Consider the following 15,614-nt stretch of genomic DNA (forward strand, 5'->3'; position numbering starts at 1 on the left):
GAGGAACCATAAAGCATACACGGTGACAAGAGAAAGTATGTCTAGAACAAATAATTTATTATGGATAAGCCATGGAATGAATAATTCAAATCATGGTCAAAAGATGTCTATAGAGTAAGAAGAGAATGATAGAGAGAATGAAGCAGGAAAAAAAGGGAGGTGTGGTGGCAGTAGCATATAAGACTTAAAACTCTATCAGGCAATACTTGAGCATAGTTAATATATTATTTATGACCTACTTTCAAATGGATATGAAAGTTTTAATAAAAAACAGGGAAGTAATGAAACCACAACAACTAAAACAATGGTAAATGGAGAAAGGGGAAGGGGTAAGAAAATTAAGTCTAACTGAGAACAAAAACTTATATCTGAGCTTCCTAGAAGTTAAGGGAAGAGGGAAATATGTTAAAAAATCATCATTTAATTAAATACAATATCCTAGGTTATTAGCAGAGTCATGTTATGTAGGGCAACACTTGAAGGAGAATTTATTACATGATTTATTTTATGACTAAAAATGACAAAGCTAAAGACTAGTCTTAGCAATAGAAGTTATACAGCAATTCTTTCACATTATGATCAATAAAACATATTATAAGACTGTTCTATGAAAATTTCTCTGCATTTAGCTAAAATAATTGTGTGTAACTTTCTAGTAATTTGACTAGATACATAGTGAAGACTTAAATCAACTAAAGGAATTGTCTTTCTTAATTGTTACTCTATCCCATAGGCTGTAAGTTTGGAAAAGTAAGAGCTATTTAACAATACTCAGTGGAACAACAAAGAAGGGACACAGTGGAGGGACTTCTGGCTTCAGGTCTAGGATACAGGAACTTGAAAGTTGTCTCTCCTGTTCACACAACATTAAAAAAATCTGAACAAATTGAAAACAACAATTTTTCTTAGAATCATCAGAAAACTGATGTCATAAGGCAAACTGCTATTCCCAAAACTAGAGAGACAGGCAGATACAGAGAATCACAATTTACCAGAGCAGAAACCCAGAAGCAAGCAAACTCCATGGTAACCAGTACCAGGGTGGGAAAACCAAATCTACAATTAACAAACTACTGGAAGATCAGTGTGGACAAGTTTCAGAATTAAAATGTCCATGAGGGTCAGTCTTAGAGGAGTTCCCACATCTTCGTAAGTTTTACATAAAGAAGCCCTGTCAGGTTGTCACGGTGAAAATCAGAGAAAAAAATCTCTTCCTGCGGGGGGGGGGGGGGGGGGGGGGGCGCGGACAACCGACCGACTTAGACATTGTAAAATATGCTCTAAGTGTTCATTTCTTAACAAGGCCTGCCCTCAAGAGAAACTATTTTACCAGAGCCTATTGAGATTTTACCAAAGACTAACCAACTTGGAGGACATAAAATACCCAACTCCAACACCCTCTAGGTCTTACATTTCCAAGGGAGAAAGAACTGAGAAGCACTTGTGAAGGTCAGAGCCTAGGGGCACAAGTTCACTGAAAGAATGAGACCTAGTCATGACTATAAAATATTTCCCCTTCCCCATCACCAGGGCTTCTGTATAATAACAAGGGAATACAACTGAAAGAACTGTGTTTCAGAGGATATTTAAGAAGTCTCTTGAGAAACCCAAATAAAAAAGGACGCTAAATTTTAGCCTCTGACACATAAAGCCACAGCAAACATTAATTATAACCTAATTATAACCCTAGCCAGGTAAATATAAACCCTCACACTGAAGGCCTGTTTACCTCAGGACTTTTTACTCATTTGGTTAATTATATGAGTCAACTTGGCTAAACCACTGTACCCATCATATCCAGCTTACGAACAAAGACCAGTCTAGACATCGCTGTGAACGTGTTTTGTACATGTGATTGATTAACATTCAAGTCGGTGAACTTTGAGTAAAGGAGATTACTCCTCCATAATGTAGGTGAGCCTCATGCAATCAACTGAAGGCCCTAAGAAAAAGGGCTAATCCTCTGAGGGAGAAGAAATTCTGCCTCCAGAATACTTCTTGATTCAGCTGCAAAATCAGCACTTCCCTGGGTCTCCAGCCTGCCAGTCTTTTATGCAAAATTCAGATTTGCCAGCCCACAATTACATGAACCAATGACTTAAAATTAATCCCTCAATTTCTCTGTCTCTCTCTCCCTCTATCTTTATCTAGCTGTCTATCTATATAGATAGCTATCTACATCTACACACACACACACACACACACACACATAAAAAACACATGTAGTTCTGTTTCTCTGGAGAACCCTAATAGAGATCTTGATCCTATTTAGGACTTCAGTCTTAAAATTGCAAAGAATTGGACTCTGCCAACAACCTGAATAAGCTTGGAAGCAGATTCTACCCAAATTAAGCCTCCAGATGAAAGCATAACCCAATTCAAACCTCAATTACAACCTTATGAGATAATGAGCAGAAGACCCACCTAAGCTAGGCCCAGACTCCTAACCCACAGCAACTTCATAAATCTGTGTGTTCTTTTAAGGCTCTAATTTGTTATAAAGCAAGAGAAAAACTAATATATCACAATGTATTTTCCTATCAAATTTATACTAGAAAATAATAGACAAAATAGTTATGGAACATAAGCATTAGAAATCTTGATGGTATTAAAAAAACAAACAAATAATGCTAAGAACGGGAAAGTAAGTCTTCTGTAAGTTTACTTTAAAATGCAGGAGAAAGAAATATTCCTCAACATTTTTCTCATTTTTTTACACTGTGCATTTAAGACATACTACCTAGATTTTTCAGAATACGTTAGAATTAAGAAGTATAGTATTAAATATTATATATAAAATAATACACTAAATCACTAGAAGAACTGATATAGACCCTAAACCTTCTGAATTATCAACATGAGAAGGTATGTATACACACGTACATATACACACACACAAAAATGAAGAAAAGATGTGGTGAATTTAAAAAACAAAGAAAATATTAAAAGCAGAAAATACAAAGTCAGAGAAAAAAGACCAAATAAGTATATTAAGAAGTGCAAATGGAATAAACTTACCTTTAAAAAGGTAAAGACATATAGAATGAGTCAAAACACAAAGTCCAACCAAATATTATATACAATAGATTCATCTAAATATGCAATGTTAAAGGATGAACAAAGATATAACAAATTAATTCAAAGGATGCTGGAGGAAAGAAAACGGTTTAAAAAGAAAATTAAGATATAACCTGAATGACTAAAATGATGAAAAAGTTAGAATAAATGTATTAAATCTTGTTATTTCTTGATACCATGGTCTCTACCTTCATCTAGAATTATGTTAACTCAATGAAGTCTTCTTGTTTTGCGTATTTTAATTTCCTTCTCCATTACTTTCAAATATTGTGCTTAACATATTTTAAATGCAAAAATTTTTCTCTGCACTGTTAAATTTCCTCATTTGTTTCCATTACTTTGCTAGAATTCAGTGATCTCTTAAAATGTCATATACCATTCCACTAGTGTTGCTTTCTAAACTCACTAAAAACTTGATGATTGCTGAATCTGATATTTTTTCACAAACCTCATGTTTTTTTTTAACATTTCATACTAACCACCTTTTGCTTTTTGAAACTCTTGTCAATTCATAAGACACTGTTATACTTCTCTCTCTACTTCTCTGAACAGTTTTTTCATCTCTTTTAGTGAAATTTGCTCTTCCTCTCACCCCATTAATAATATCAGCAAATATCTTGTTCTAAAAATTCTCACTGTTTAAAGTCTTCCCGCTAACTATGACATTAAATATCTATATATAAAGGGGAAAATTCCTTCCCAAGGGTTGGATCCACACTTTCAGAAGGTTGCTAAAAATAAAAAATCGCTCAATGGAATTCCTAACAATAACTAAGACACAAATTGTCTAAAAGTAGCTCAAAAGTTATCCTCACAGTAAGTTGTACTTACTTATAACAGCCCTCTTTCTAATAACAATGCCACTGTTCTCCTGGATTTTCCAGGCTGAAAGCCTATGAGTCACTTATAAATTATTGTCAAGTCCTTACGGTTCTAATTTATATACCTTTAATTTCTGCGAACCGAATAGTACAGGTTCACGTCATTACTCTTAGACTATAAAATAACCCCCCTTACAGATCATTCCACTTTCTACTTTCTTTTTTCTAATGGTATACTGGATTATCTGTTTTATATTCATAGACTGTAGCTTAACTAACTTAAGTTAATGAAAAGCTTAGACAGATTCTCTTGGCTTATAAGTAATAATAAGTCCAAATTTTTCATTCAAGCAATCAAGGCCTTTCCTTAATACAGGTCCAACATAACATTAGTCTTATTTCAGCCTACACTCCTACATATTTATCTTTGAAACAAACTATAAATTTCAGTATCACACAAACACACCCTATACTCCTATCTTCATGAATTTTTCCTGGTGCTTAGCATGGCAAATCCTCTAAAATCTCTACCTATTAAAACCCATTTGAATACTTCAAGACGTCTCCAAAGAACTTAATCTCTCCTTCCTTTAACTCTTTACAGCATTGTGCTTGTGATTCTCTTATGGCACTTATAATACATTGGTTTTATTCAGTTTAAATCACACAGTAAAAAATATTCAAAGAGCAGCTCTTACAAATTAGTTAATATGGTAAATATTAGATGCCAGGTATACAAGAGTCCCCACCCTCAGAGAACCTGTAATCTAGTATAGGAGAACATGGTTACTTGCACCTCACTTTTATCCCAACCCTACTACTCACAGAGACTTAGAAATCATTAAAGGCAAGAACTTTACCTCTGAATTTTCCACAGTACCATCACATGATAATATATACATCTAATACAATAATTTGAACTGAACTGAAAATATACCTTTTAAAAAGTTATAACCATCACTGCACAAAAACATACATGATTTAGGCAAAGAAATTAAAGGCCCTAAGAAACAAGTTATGTGCCTAAAAACAATTTCTCTTATGGGCATTTAATATTTTATACATAAACTAAATGATTCTACTCAAAAAGTAAATGATGAAATAATACCCGCCCAAGGAAAAGGAAGTAGAAAACAAATTTAGCAAAGAAAATGGAAAATATACTATCATTTAAGAAAGTCAACAGTGTTTAATGGTATGCTATACTATCTAGATCTGGTAAACTAAGCATTCCCTAAAGCATTGCAAACAATGCCAAAGGATATGTTTTAAAAAGTTCCAAAGTCTATTCTCCTCCATAGACTAGATTTGTAACTGAGGAAGAGATTGTTCAGCCAGCCTGGATCTACAGTTTCCCAAACCTCCTGAATCTTGGGGTGGTCATATAACTAGTTTTCCCCGGTGAAATGTGAGCACAAATGATGTTTGTCACTTCTTAGACATAGGTTTTATATATTAGGCAGCTGAACCTAGACAAATTAATATACTAGGCACATTATAATATTTATCTATCTTAGAAATCATTTTGATATTCCTTGATATTAGAGTGGCATATACAACTTTTTCCAAAACAAACTGATTTAAAAATTATTTCTAAAATTCTATCATTATAGCACCAATTATGACATTTTCTATAGGGAAAATACAATGCTGGAAAAAGCATAAATCTCAAATTTACATGTCATATAGAAATCTACATTCAATTTTAGAAAGAGTTTATATGGATTTAGAGAATGAAAAAATAACTGAATCTTTTATATAAGTTAACATCCACTTTTAGTCCTTTAATAAAGCAACTCAGCAACTTTGGATGAAAGTTCTCATTATCATTGAATAGGCTAGGAAGGAAAATAGAGTTAGAAGTTGGAAGAGCACAGCTGCCAAAAAGAACCTCCATTTAATCTAGAAAAATTTTAGGTCATTTATTCTATAATAAGCAACTGGGTATAAAATGAACTTAAGTATTATATCATGATATAGGCCATTCTTAAAATAAAACTCTTTCACCCTTATTTTTAAGATTCTAATACCTTTAAAATGATTCATGGAAGCAATGGCCATATGGACTTTTGCAGTGATAATGTACTGATTATATAATTATATACAATTTAAAATACATAGTCATACGTAATTGTATAATTTATTGATTATATGTAAAAGATAGGATTGTATAATGCAAAAAGGCAAGTTTTCAAAAGACCAATATAATCATCCTGGTTGTTGTTAATCTTTTCTACAAATGAAACCATCTAAAAATTTATGTTTCAGAATGGAATGATAACTGCCAAAAATAAAAAGCAAATTTTAGTTAAAAACGAGTGAGTGATAGTTACTACTATGAAATTATAACATCATCTTAAGAGTTTAAATTGATAGATAACAAAGACTATTAATTCAGAAACTGAAGAATAATCTGACTAAAGTAGTAACCTGACTATAGAAATGGTTTGACATAATGACCTTGATATTCTTTATGAACATTATTGCAAAAAATTAAAAATAATTATAAAGACCTATTAGCTGAAAGAAGTATTATGATTTTAGTATTTTCTGTTATAACACCAACCTGTTCCAATTCTTGTATTTTAGCATCTTTGACTTGCAGAATTTCTAAAACTTTTCTGTCTTTAGCTTCAGATTTCTGTTTTTCTCTAGAAAAAAAAAACACTGAGAGTTTATGAGTCATATATGGTAGCCAATTCTTTAAATTTTTATATCCTGATAATGAGTGTCACTTTAAAATACAGAAAATTAAATTATCTGGGGTTGACAGCCCTTTCAGAATTAATCAGAAACCATATGGCAAGTGACAAAAACTTACAACTGTTGACAACTAAGACAACTTTATACAAAAAAAGTTTAGTTTTCAAATTTAGATGCATGATAAAAAATACTTAAAACACATTTTATCTTGATTGCAATAAACATTATATCATAAATTTAAAATAATTAATGAATATATAAATATGCTCCTGTTAATATAAACATTGTACATATGCAATTATAAAAAGAATAAAATACTTATCATTTTTAAGCAAAACACTCAAAAAATAGACAGCTAGAGATTTACGAATATCCAACATTAAATAAATGGGGAGAAATTTAAGGAAACCCATTTACATTTTTTAAAAACTTTAAAAATAGGTAGAATAAATAAAAATCTTTATCTAAATCACACAAATCACAAAGTGTACAGGTTGGAAGAAAAAAAGGAATCCTCACTTGAGAAAGTGAAATGAAGCAAAGGGCTTTAAAAGGCACAACGGGACATTAGAATTAAGAGATACCAATCAGAAAAGCATACCATTGCCGGTGACCAAGACGGTAGAGTAGGAAGACCTTGAACTTACCTCCCTCCATGGACAACACAAAAAATACAACTACTTACAGAGCAACTATTCATGAGAACAAACTGAAGACTAGTAGAAAGGATATTACACAAATAAAGACATGAAGAGACCACAATAAGACAGTTAGGAGGGGTGGAGATAAAATATAGTCAGGAGGTTTATACCCAGATCAGTGGCCCCCAAATGGGAAGATAAGCATAACTGCAGAGGTCCTCCCCAAGAAGTAAGGTGTATGTGCCACACATCACGCTCTCCAGCCTGGATATCCTACACCAAGAAGATGAGACCACAGTACATCTGCCTTTGAAAACCAATGGTGCTCACGTGCAGGAGAGCCAGAGAGCTGTAGGAAACAGGGATTCAACCCTTAAAGAGTGTGCACAAAATCTCAAACAGTCCAAGTCCCAATGCAGATGCAGCTGTATGAAAGGAGCCTAGGTCAGATCCACTTGCTGGCCTTGGTAAGCCTCCTAGAGAGGCAAGAAGCAATCAGGATCCCCCTTGGGGAGAGAGATGCTGGCAGCAGCCATTTTGGTAGGCTCATTGTACTGTGATAATATCAGCCATTTTGAAATCCCTCCTCTACCCTGTTAGCACCAGGGGATTACTCACCCACCAGGGGGCTAGCCCCAGCCCCAAATCACCCCAGGCTGTGCAGACATCCATGTAGGGACCCTGTGTATAGCCAATGACACAGGAAGACTGCCCTGCCCTCCAGCAGGTCCACAGCCACACTGCACAAGGCAGAGCCTCACAGCCAATTGGGCCAGGGCCAGCTCCACCTGACAACACACCCACAGTAACTGACCCCATCACAAAAGAATGGTTCATGCTGACTACATGAGGAGAACCCCTATGGCATACAGCTGTAATGATCAGAGACGGGTGTGCTACTGAACCCTAAGGAATGTCTCCTACATAAGGCTACCTCCCCAAAACTGGAAAATGTAACTGGCTGACCTAACACATAGAAATAAACATGGAGAACTGGGCAAAAATGAGGAGACAGAGAAATATGTCCCAAACAAAGAAACAAGTTAAAACCTCAGAAAAAAAGAATTAGACAAAGTGGAGATAAGCAATCTTCGCCAAAAAGAGTTCAAGATAATGATCATAAAGAGGCTTACTGAACTTGGGAGAAAACTAGATGAACACAGCGAAAATTTCAAAAAGAGTTAAAACATATAAAGAAAAACCAAACTGCTGAAAAATACAATAACTGAAATAAAAAAAAAAAAACACAACAGAAGGAGTTAGGTGATACAGAGTAATGGACCAGGAATCTGGAAGACAGAAGAGTAGAAATCTCCCAAGCAGAACAGAAAAAAGAATGTTCAAAAAAGAAAATAGTTTAAGAGACCTCTGGAACAACATCAGGCATACTAACATTGGCATATAGGAGTCATAGAGGAAAAGAGAGAGAGAAAGTAATGGAGAACTTATTTGAAGAAATAATATCTGAAAACTTCCTTAATCTGGGGAAGGAAACAGACATCCAAGGCCAGGAATCACAGAAACTACCAAATAAGATGAACCCAATGAGGTCCACATCAAGACACATTACAAGTAAGATGGCAAAAATAAAAAGAGACTCTTAAAAGCAGCAAGAGAAAAGCAACTAGTTACATACAAGGGGACTCCCGTAAAGCTATCAGTTGACTCTTCAGCAGAAACTCTACAAGCCAGAAGGGAGTTAGACAATATATTTAAAGTGATGAAAGAAAAAAAATTGACAACCAAGAATACTCTATCTGGCAAGGCTATCATTCAGATAAAAACTGTAAAGTTTCCTTAAAAAAAAATTAGAACAGTATTTCCATAAAGATCCAGCAATTTCACTTCTGGGTATTTACCCAAAGAAAACAAACAAAAAACAAACAAACAAAAATATTTATTTAAAAAGATATAAGCATACCAAATGATCACTGTAGCATTATTTACTATAGCCAAGATGTGGAAAACAACCTAAGTGCCCATCAATAGATGAAAGGAAAAGGAAGATATGGTATATACTCAAAATGGCATATTTCTCAGGAAAAACATGAAATCTTGCCACTTGCAACAATTTGGATGTATCTAGCAGGAATTATGCTAAGCAAAATAAGTCAGAGAAAGACAAATATCGTATGATTTCGCTTATATATAGTATCTGAAAAACAGGGGGGAAAAAACCAACAAACAAAAGAAGACAGAGCAGACTTATAGATACAGAGAACAAACAGGTAGTTGCCAGAGAAGAGGGAAGATAAAGTGGATTAGAGGTTCAAAACGCCTGTTATAAAATAAGGGATATAACATACAGCATAAAAAATATGGTCAATAAGAGCATAATAACTTTGTATGGGGATAGTTGGTTACTAGATTTATGATGATGATCATTCCATAATGTATGTAAATGTCAAATCACCATGTAGTTCACTTGAAATAAGTATATTATACGTCAAGTGTATTTCAATTTAAAAATAAAGAAAAGCATACTACTAAAGGGGATAAATTGAGATGGCATAACAGTACATTAAAAATTTTTTAATTAGACTTCCAAAAAGTTAGCAAACTAAGTTCACTCTTTGAGGCTCTTCTCTATTCTCTAAATTTATAGTATTAATAGAAGAACATAAAGGAAAAAAATTAAGGAAACAAAGCCACATCTCTGAGGATCACAAACTAAACAGAAATACAGTACTATGAATGGGGATGAAGCTGCTGTTCACTGTCCAGATCCAGATGCAGGCTAAGGTGGAAAGGAAGTTGGCTTCTGGGGATAATAGAGAATAGAAGTGTCCTGCTAAATAAGTGGAAGCATAGCCAAGTGCATTGTTTGAAATGAGAGACTGGGATGGGACTCGTCATATCCAGAAAGAAGCCTGGAAAAAATTTCCAACCATCCTTACCTGCAACTAACGCTTACATGAAAATCTCGAAAGGCAAAAGTTTATAGACACAGCATCCCAATCATGAACTGAGCCAAAGCACCCCATAGCTCATGTATTAAGTATAGTAAATCCTCTGTGTCACTGTAGGATAAGAGCCTCAAACTACCAATATATAACCTATTTCAGGATGGAGGATTGGGGTGAGGGTGACAATTTAGTGAAAAGCACAAAATTTCTGGAGAAAAAAGCATTAGAAAAAGAGAGGTAGTGGGAAAGAAGACGAGAACAGTAACAGCAACCATCCCACACAAGATGTGACCACAAACAAAAAACTCCAAAACACATGAAGAAAACACATACTCTACATAAATATATAACACACACACTAACTCAGTAATCCAAAGAAGCAATCTAGGTAAAATGAAAACAGACAAAGTGATGATTTTAAAATAAGAACTTCAAAGACATAAAAGAATTATTAAAATTAAAAAAAAAACAAGAAATAAAATAAGAACAGGCACATCTAAAAATCTGTTAAAAATCTTGAAAATAAAATTTATAATCAAGGAATCAAAAACAATTAAATGGGCTAAGCTCAAAATAGGTGCAAAAAGAGAATTAGTGAAACAGGATAGCAACGAGGGACTCATCCAGAATACTGCATAGAGAAACGATGAGATTAAAAATATGAAAACAGTTAAGACATGTAGGTTTTACTGGGATAATCCAACATATGCCTAAAGAATTCCAGAAGTAGGTAACAGTGGGATAAAAGATAAAGCAATATTTTTAGGAGGCAATTGCTGAGAATGTTTTAGAAAGAGACTCCTCAAACTGAAGGAGTACCCACCAAAATAAATACCCCCCCAATACCCATATCTATATTCCATAAGTATTTATTGAGCACTTATTATATGACAAGCACTATCTTAGGGACTAGGGATACTGCAACTAACAAAATAAATCAAGTGGCTGCCTTCATGGAATCAACATTCTAGTTTATGAATACTGAAAATAAATGATATGTAAGTTAATATATAGTAGCTTAATTGGCCCTATGTATAAGGACAATAAACTAGACTAGCAGATGCCTAGTGTTGGAGAACAAGGGAGTAACAGGAAGGCTGTATTTTCCTATGCAATAATTAACAGATTGACTGTCTTTAAAGGTGGTATTTGAAAAGAAACTTAAAGGAAGGGAGAGTCATGGAGCTCTCAGGGAAGAGTTTTCCAAGCCACAGGACCCATAGCAAGTGCAAAGCATTGAGGCAAGAGCACAACCGGTCCATTCAAAGAATAGCAAACTTAAACTGACACTAGCCCCTCATCCAAGTGCATGCCCTAATTAGCAGTCTGCAGAGTCAAAAGTAAATTGAAATTACTGATACAACTGCTCCAACAGCCCTTGCAGTCAGTAATCTCCCCTGACTCCAACATCTTTCCCTTATACACGCCTTAGATAAGCCCTCTGTAGGGCTTACCTGAAAGCACCCCACCCACCAACCTTAATAAAGGCATGTGCCCCACGTCCTGTCTCTTTCTCTGTCTGCACTCTGCCTTGACCTCCCCATATTGCCCCTTGAGGCTTGCCAAGTACTTCCTCCAGGACCTGGAAGTAATAAATTTTTCTATTTCAATTTCTCTTGTGGTCTGTTGTTCAACCAGGGTTTACCATCCATCACCCTGTGCTCTACTTAACAAGTGTTAATTTGACAAATTCCTAACAGCTCTCAGCTGAGAGTGAGAATGGGAAACAAAGTGTTAGAAGTTGACAAGTGAGTAAGAATAAAATAGTCTTCTACAGTACCAGGATAGTAAGTGAACCAGAAAAAAATAGGATGACTACCAGGCAGTATTAAGCACTGAAGGTAATGGTCCTAAATTTATATGAAACCAGTCATCGTGGTGGAAAGTTTTTCTCTAGCCATGTTCAGCCCTCTGGATGTAGGCATACAGTAGGTGAAGAGTTGGAATAAACCACATCTGAAATTTTGCAAACATATTTTGACTACTATTTCTACTGTTAGCACTTTACCCTGCTTTATTATTTTATTTTCTCTTTACCAAGTATTAACAGCTTATTTAATGCATAATCGCAGTCCATTGTCTTCAACTGGGCTTTCTGTTTGTTTGTTTTATTAATAGTGAAATTAAACACCCTTTCAGAAATTGAAATGCCTTTTTCCCCTAATTTGCCATAGCCTGTCAATGTATCTACCATTTTACATTTCTATGTTTTTAGTGATTTATAAAACTATTTTATGTTAAAAATATATGCTCCTTGCCTATCACTTCTCACTAACATTCCATCTCAAATTATCACTTGGATTTTGAATTTACCATTATAAAATCATGAGTTTTACAAAAGAATACTACACCCATTCAAGATACAGTTGACCCTTTGAACAACGAAGGTTTGCCAGGGTCCACCTGTATGTCAATATTTGTCAACAGTAAATACTACAGTACCACAGGGTTGGTACATAGTAGGTTGAAACCGTGGATGAGAGGAACCAAGGATATGGAGGGCTGACTATGAATTATACACAGATTAACTCCCAGGTATTCAAGGGTCAATTGTATAAGCAGCAGTAGAAAAATAACTTCAAATCCCAAAGGGCAGGGCATGATTGGTTTCACTCAAGGACAAAGACCCAGGTTGAGATAGCCAAGATATTAATTCCAGTCAGAAACTCCTGTAAATTCCTTCCGGAATAAACTACAGACCTATTTTTAACCTCCCAGGCATTAGTTTAATTTAGAAGGCTAGAGTCTTTCTAATCCACTCGATGTCAAAAGAAATTCTGGTGGTCCTTTTAAATGAGATAGGGATGAAACTAGACTACATGCCAGAAACCCCAGACAAAAGCATTACTGCAGCTTCCAAATTAGTTTGGTACCAGAGTGATTATCTCCTATGACACAAGTATGTACATAACTCACTCACACTCAAAGTGCCACTTATAGCATGGGTCATCAGAGAAGTAACATCAGCATCACCTAGAACTTGTTACAAATGCACCACAGGGTAGAAACTCTGAGGGTAGAGCCCAGCAATCTGTGTTTAACAATAACATGCTATGGATTGAATGTTTCAAATCCATATTCTGAAACCCTAATCCCGAAAGTAAGGATATCTGGAAGTAGGGCCTTTGGAAGGTCATACGCGTAAGGCCCTCATGAACGGGATTAGTGAAAGAGAGATTAGAAAGAGAAATGATCTTTCTCTCCTCATCATGTGAGGATAAAGCAAGAAGGCAGCTGTCTGCAGACCGCTTTCAAAGTAGGCAGGCACCTTGACACTGGACTTCCAAACCTCCAGAACCATGAGAAATAAATATTTGTTGTTTAAGCCACAGTCTATATGGTATTGTTATAGCAGTCCAAACTGACCAAGACACAAAGCTTCAAGTAATTCTGATATATACTAAAGTCTGAAAGTCACTGAAATAACAATAACTGATAACACTTTTCAAGAGATTAATATTGAAAGTATAGGTCATAAATGAAATATGAATCTTCATATAAAATATAATCTTCAAAAATATACCTCAATGATACATTTTATAACCAAAAAATTATATAATTGACTTCTATGTTATAGTTTTTAAGTTGAAAAAAATCACAATTCAAAAATCTGTACAGAGATTTGTCCAGCAGCTCCTCCTGGTGGTATGGGATATCTATTATTATCTTAACAGGAAACTGCTCTCAAGAGAAAACAATGCTATAATGTGAATACAATAATTTTACTTGAAATAATACAGATGAAAAAAAGTTGCCTCAAGTTTAAAAATCACCAACCTACCTGGTCAATTCAATTAATATACATTCTATGTATTTATAAGACATTTTTAAAAGGTTCCTAAAAATAAAGACACTGTCAAGAAGTTGATGATGATCAATGACTGAGACAAACTCCTGTTTAGCTAATTAGAACCACTGATGTGCAATAATGATGTGAGCTAAGAATATTTGCAGACTTCTTTAGGATGAAAAATGAAGTGAAGAGAGGCTGTCAAATTTGTACAAGTTTAAAGCTCCAATCACTTTTCCCAAGAGTACTACCCATTTAAACATTTAACACTGCTGTACTTAGCCACATGAATTACCATGCTAAAATTATGCCATTTTTCTAAATTCAAAAATCTGAGAAATTATTCTAAATCATTACAAAACAAAATTTTATTGTGTTACAGACCATGTCATATATTATACAATATGACATTATTATATTTTCTGGGTTTGAGCCCATTTTTAATGAGATGTCAAAAATGAAATATTAGAGTCTAAAAGAAACATCTAACTATAAATGAGGCAATGATATTGGTCTGAACTGAAAAACAAAGGAGATAAAAAAAGCAAAACTAACTGATGTTGATTATTCTTAATTAACAGGTAACACTAATGCACAAAATAAACCTAGTTGTACAAACATTTTCTTTCATTTAAGAACAGAATCTTTTAAAATGCACATTTTTCTTACTAATGGCTTTCCATTTAAACGCATTCTCAATTTCTACTAAGCACTAGGATTCTAAAACAGTAACACTGATAAAAATGGAAGTTTAGGGAAATGAGAATTGTATCATTACAATTATTTATCCTTTTATCCACAAACTGTTTTATAACTATTTTCCTAGTTTGAATATGTATAGTAAAGTACTAGAATGGGACCTATGAATAAACAATAGTAAGAGAACTTGAAAAGAGAAAAACTTGAAAACTTAACATAAATATTTTCAAATACATTTATTTCACAGTAAAAACAGCTATAGAACAAAAACTCTAATATTCTGAACACATTACTAAATTAACAGATCCTAATACATATAAAACCTTTGGTATAAAATATTTTAAAGGTCTAAGTATCCTTGAAATACCTATTTTGCCTTAAGACCAGAACATAATTTTTCTTACATAATCCATGGTGTCTATTGTATCTTATTTTTCAATATAAAATATACATTTAAACTATATGTGAAAGCCAAAATTTGTGCTGGAAGAGTCAGCCTCAGACATGAAAAATGATTTCTTTTTTCCCCCATGTTCAATCAGGTAGCTCCAAACTAGAACAAAGAATAGAATGAGGCTACAACATCTGAATCTGAATCTGTAGATTATGGAGTATCAACTCTTTAAACAAAGAAACAATCATTTAACAGAACATAACAGTTTAGATTTAATATATTAATAAGTAATACACCTTTGTTTCAGATATCCTTATTCATTTAACATCATTTCTAAATATACAAAGTTGAAATTCAAAACAGTATCTTTTCTGTTTTACAATTAGAAATTAAATGACTCTATTTAGTTCCTGATTCTCCTGTTTCTTCGCTTTTAACTGGAAGTATGTCCAGATACTTCTACATAAACTCAACATTTATTATCTAAAATATCCATGAAAGAACTGGAGAATATTGTGTATTACAGGTCTTTAATAACTGTGTAAATATTTTTTACCCAGAATTGAGAAGTCTCTTACAGTG

General features: G+C 34.0%; 1 protein-coding gene across 1 annotated transcript in view; it reads right to left on the reverse strand.

Annotated features, from left to right (window-relative positions):
* The window catches only part of CNTLN (centlein), a 247,837-nt gene that overhangs the window by 203,056 nt on the left and 29,167 nt on the right, over window positions 1-15,614 (reverse strand). The window contains exon 3 of the mRNA XM_010988164.3: window positions 6,466-6,550. Within this exon, the coding sequence (XP_010986466.3) occupies window positions 6,466-6,550 (85 nt within the window). The remainder of the gene's footprint in view (window positions 1-6,465; window positions 6,551-15,614) is intronic.

This window comes from Camelus dromedarius, chromosome 10 (assembly GCF_036321535.1).
Source record: "Camelus dromedarius isolate mCamDro1 chromosome 10, mCamDro1.pat, whole genome shotgun sequence".
Classification (NCBI taxonomy): domain Eukaryota; kingdom Metazoa; phylum Chordata; class Mammalia; order Artiodactyla; family Camelidae; genus Camelus; species Camelus dromedarius.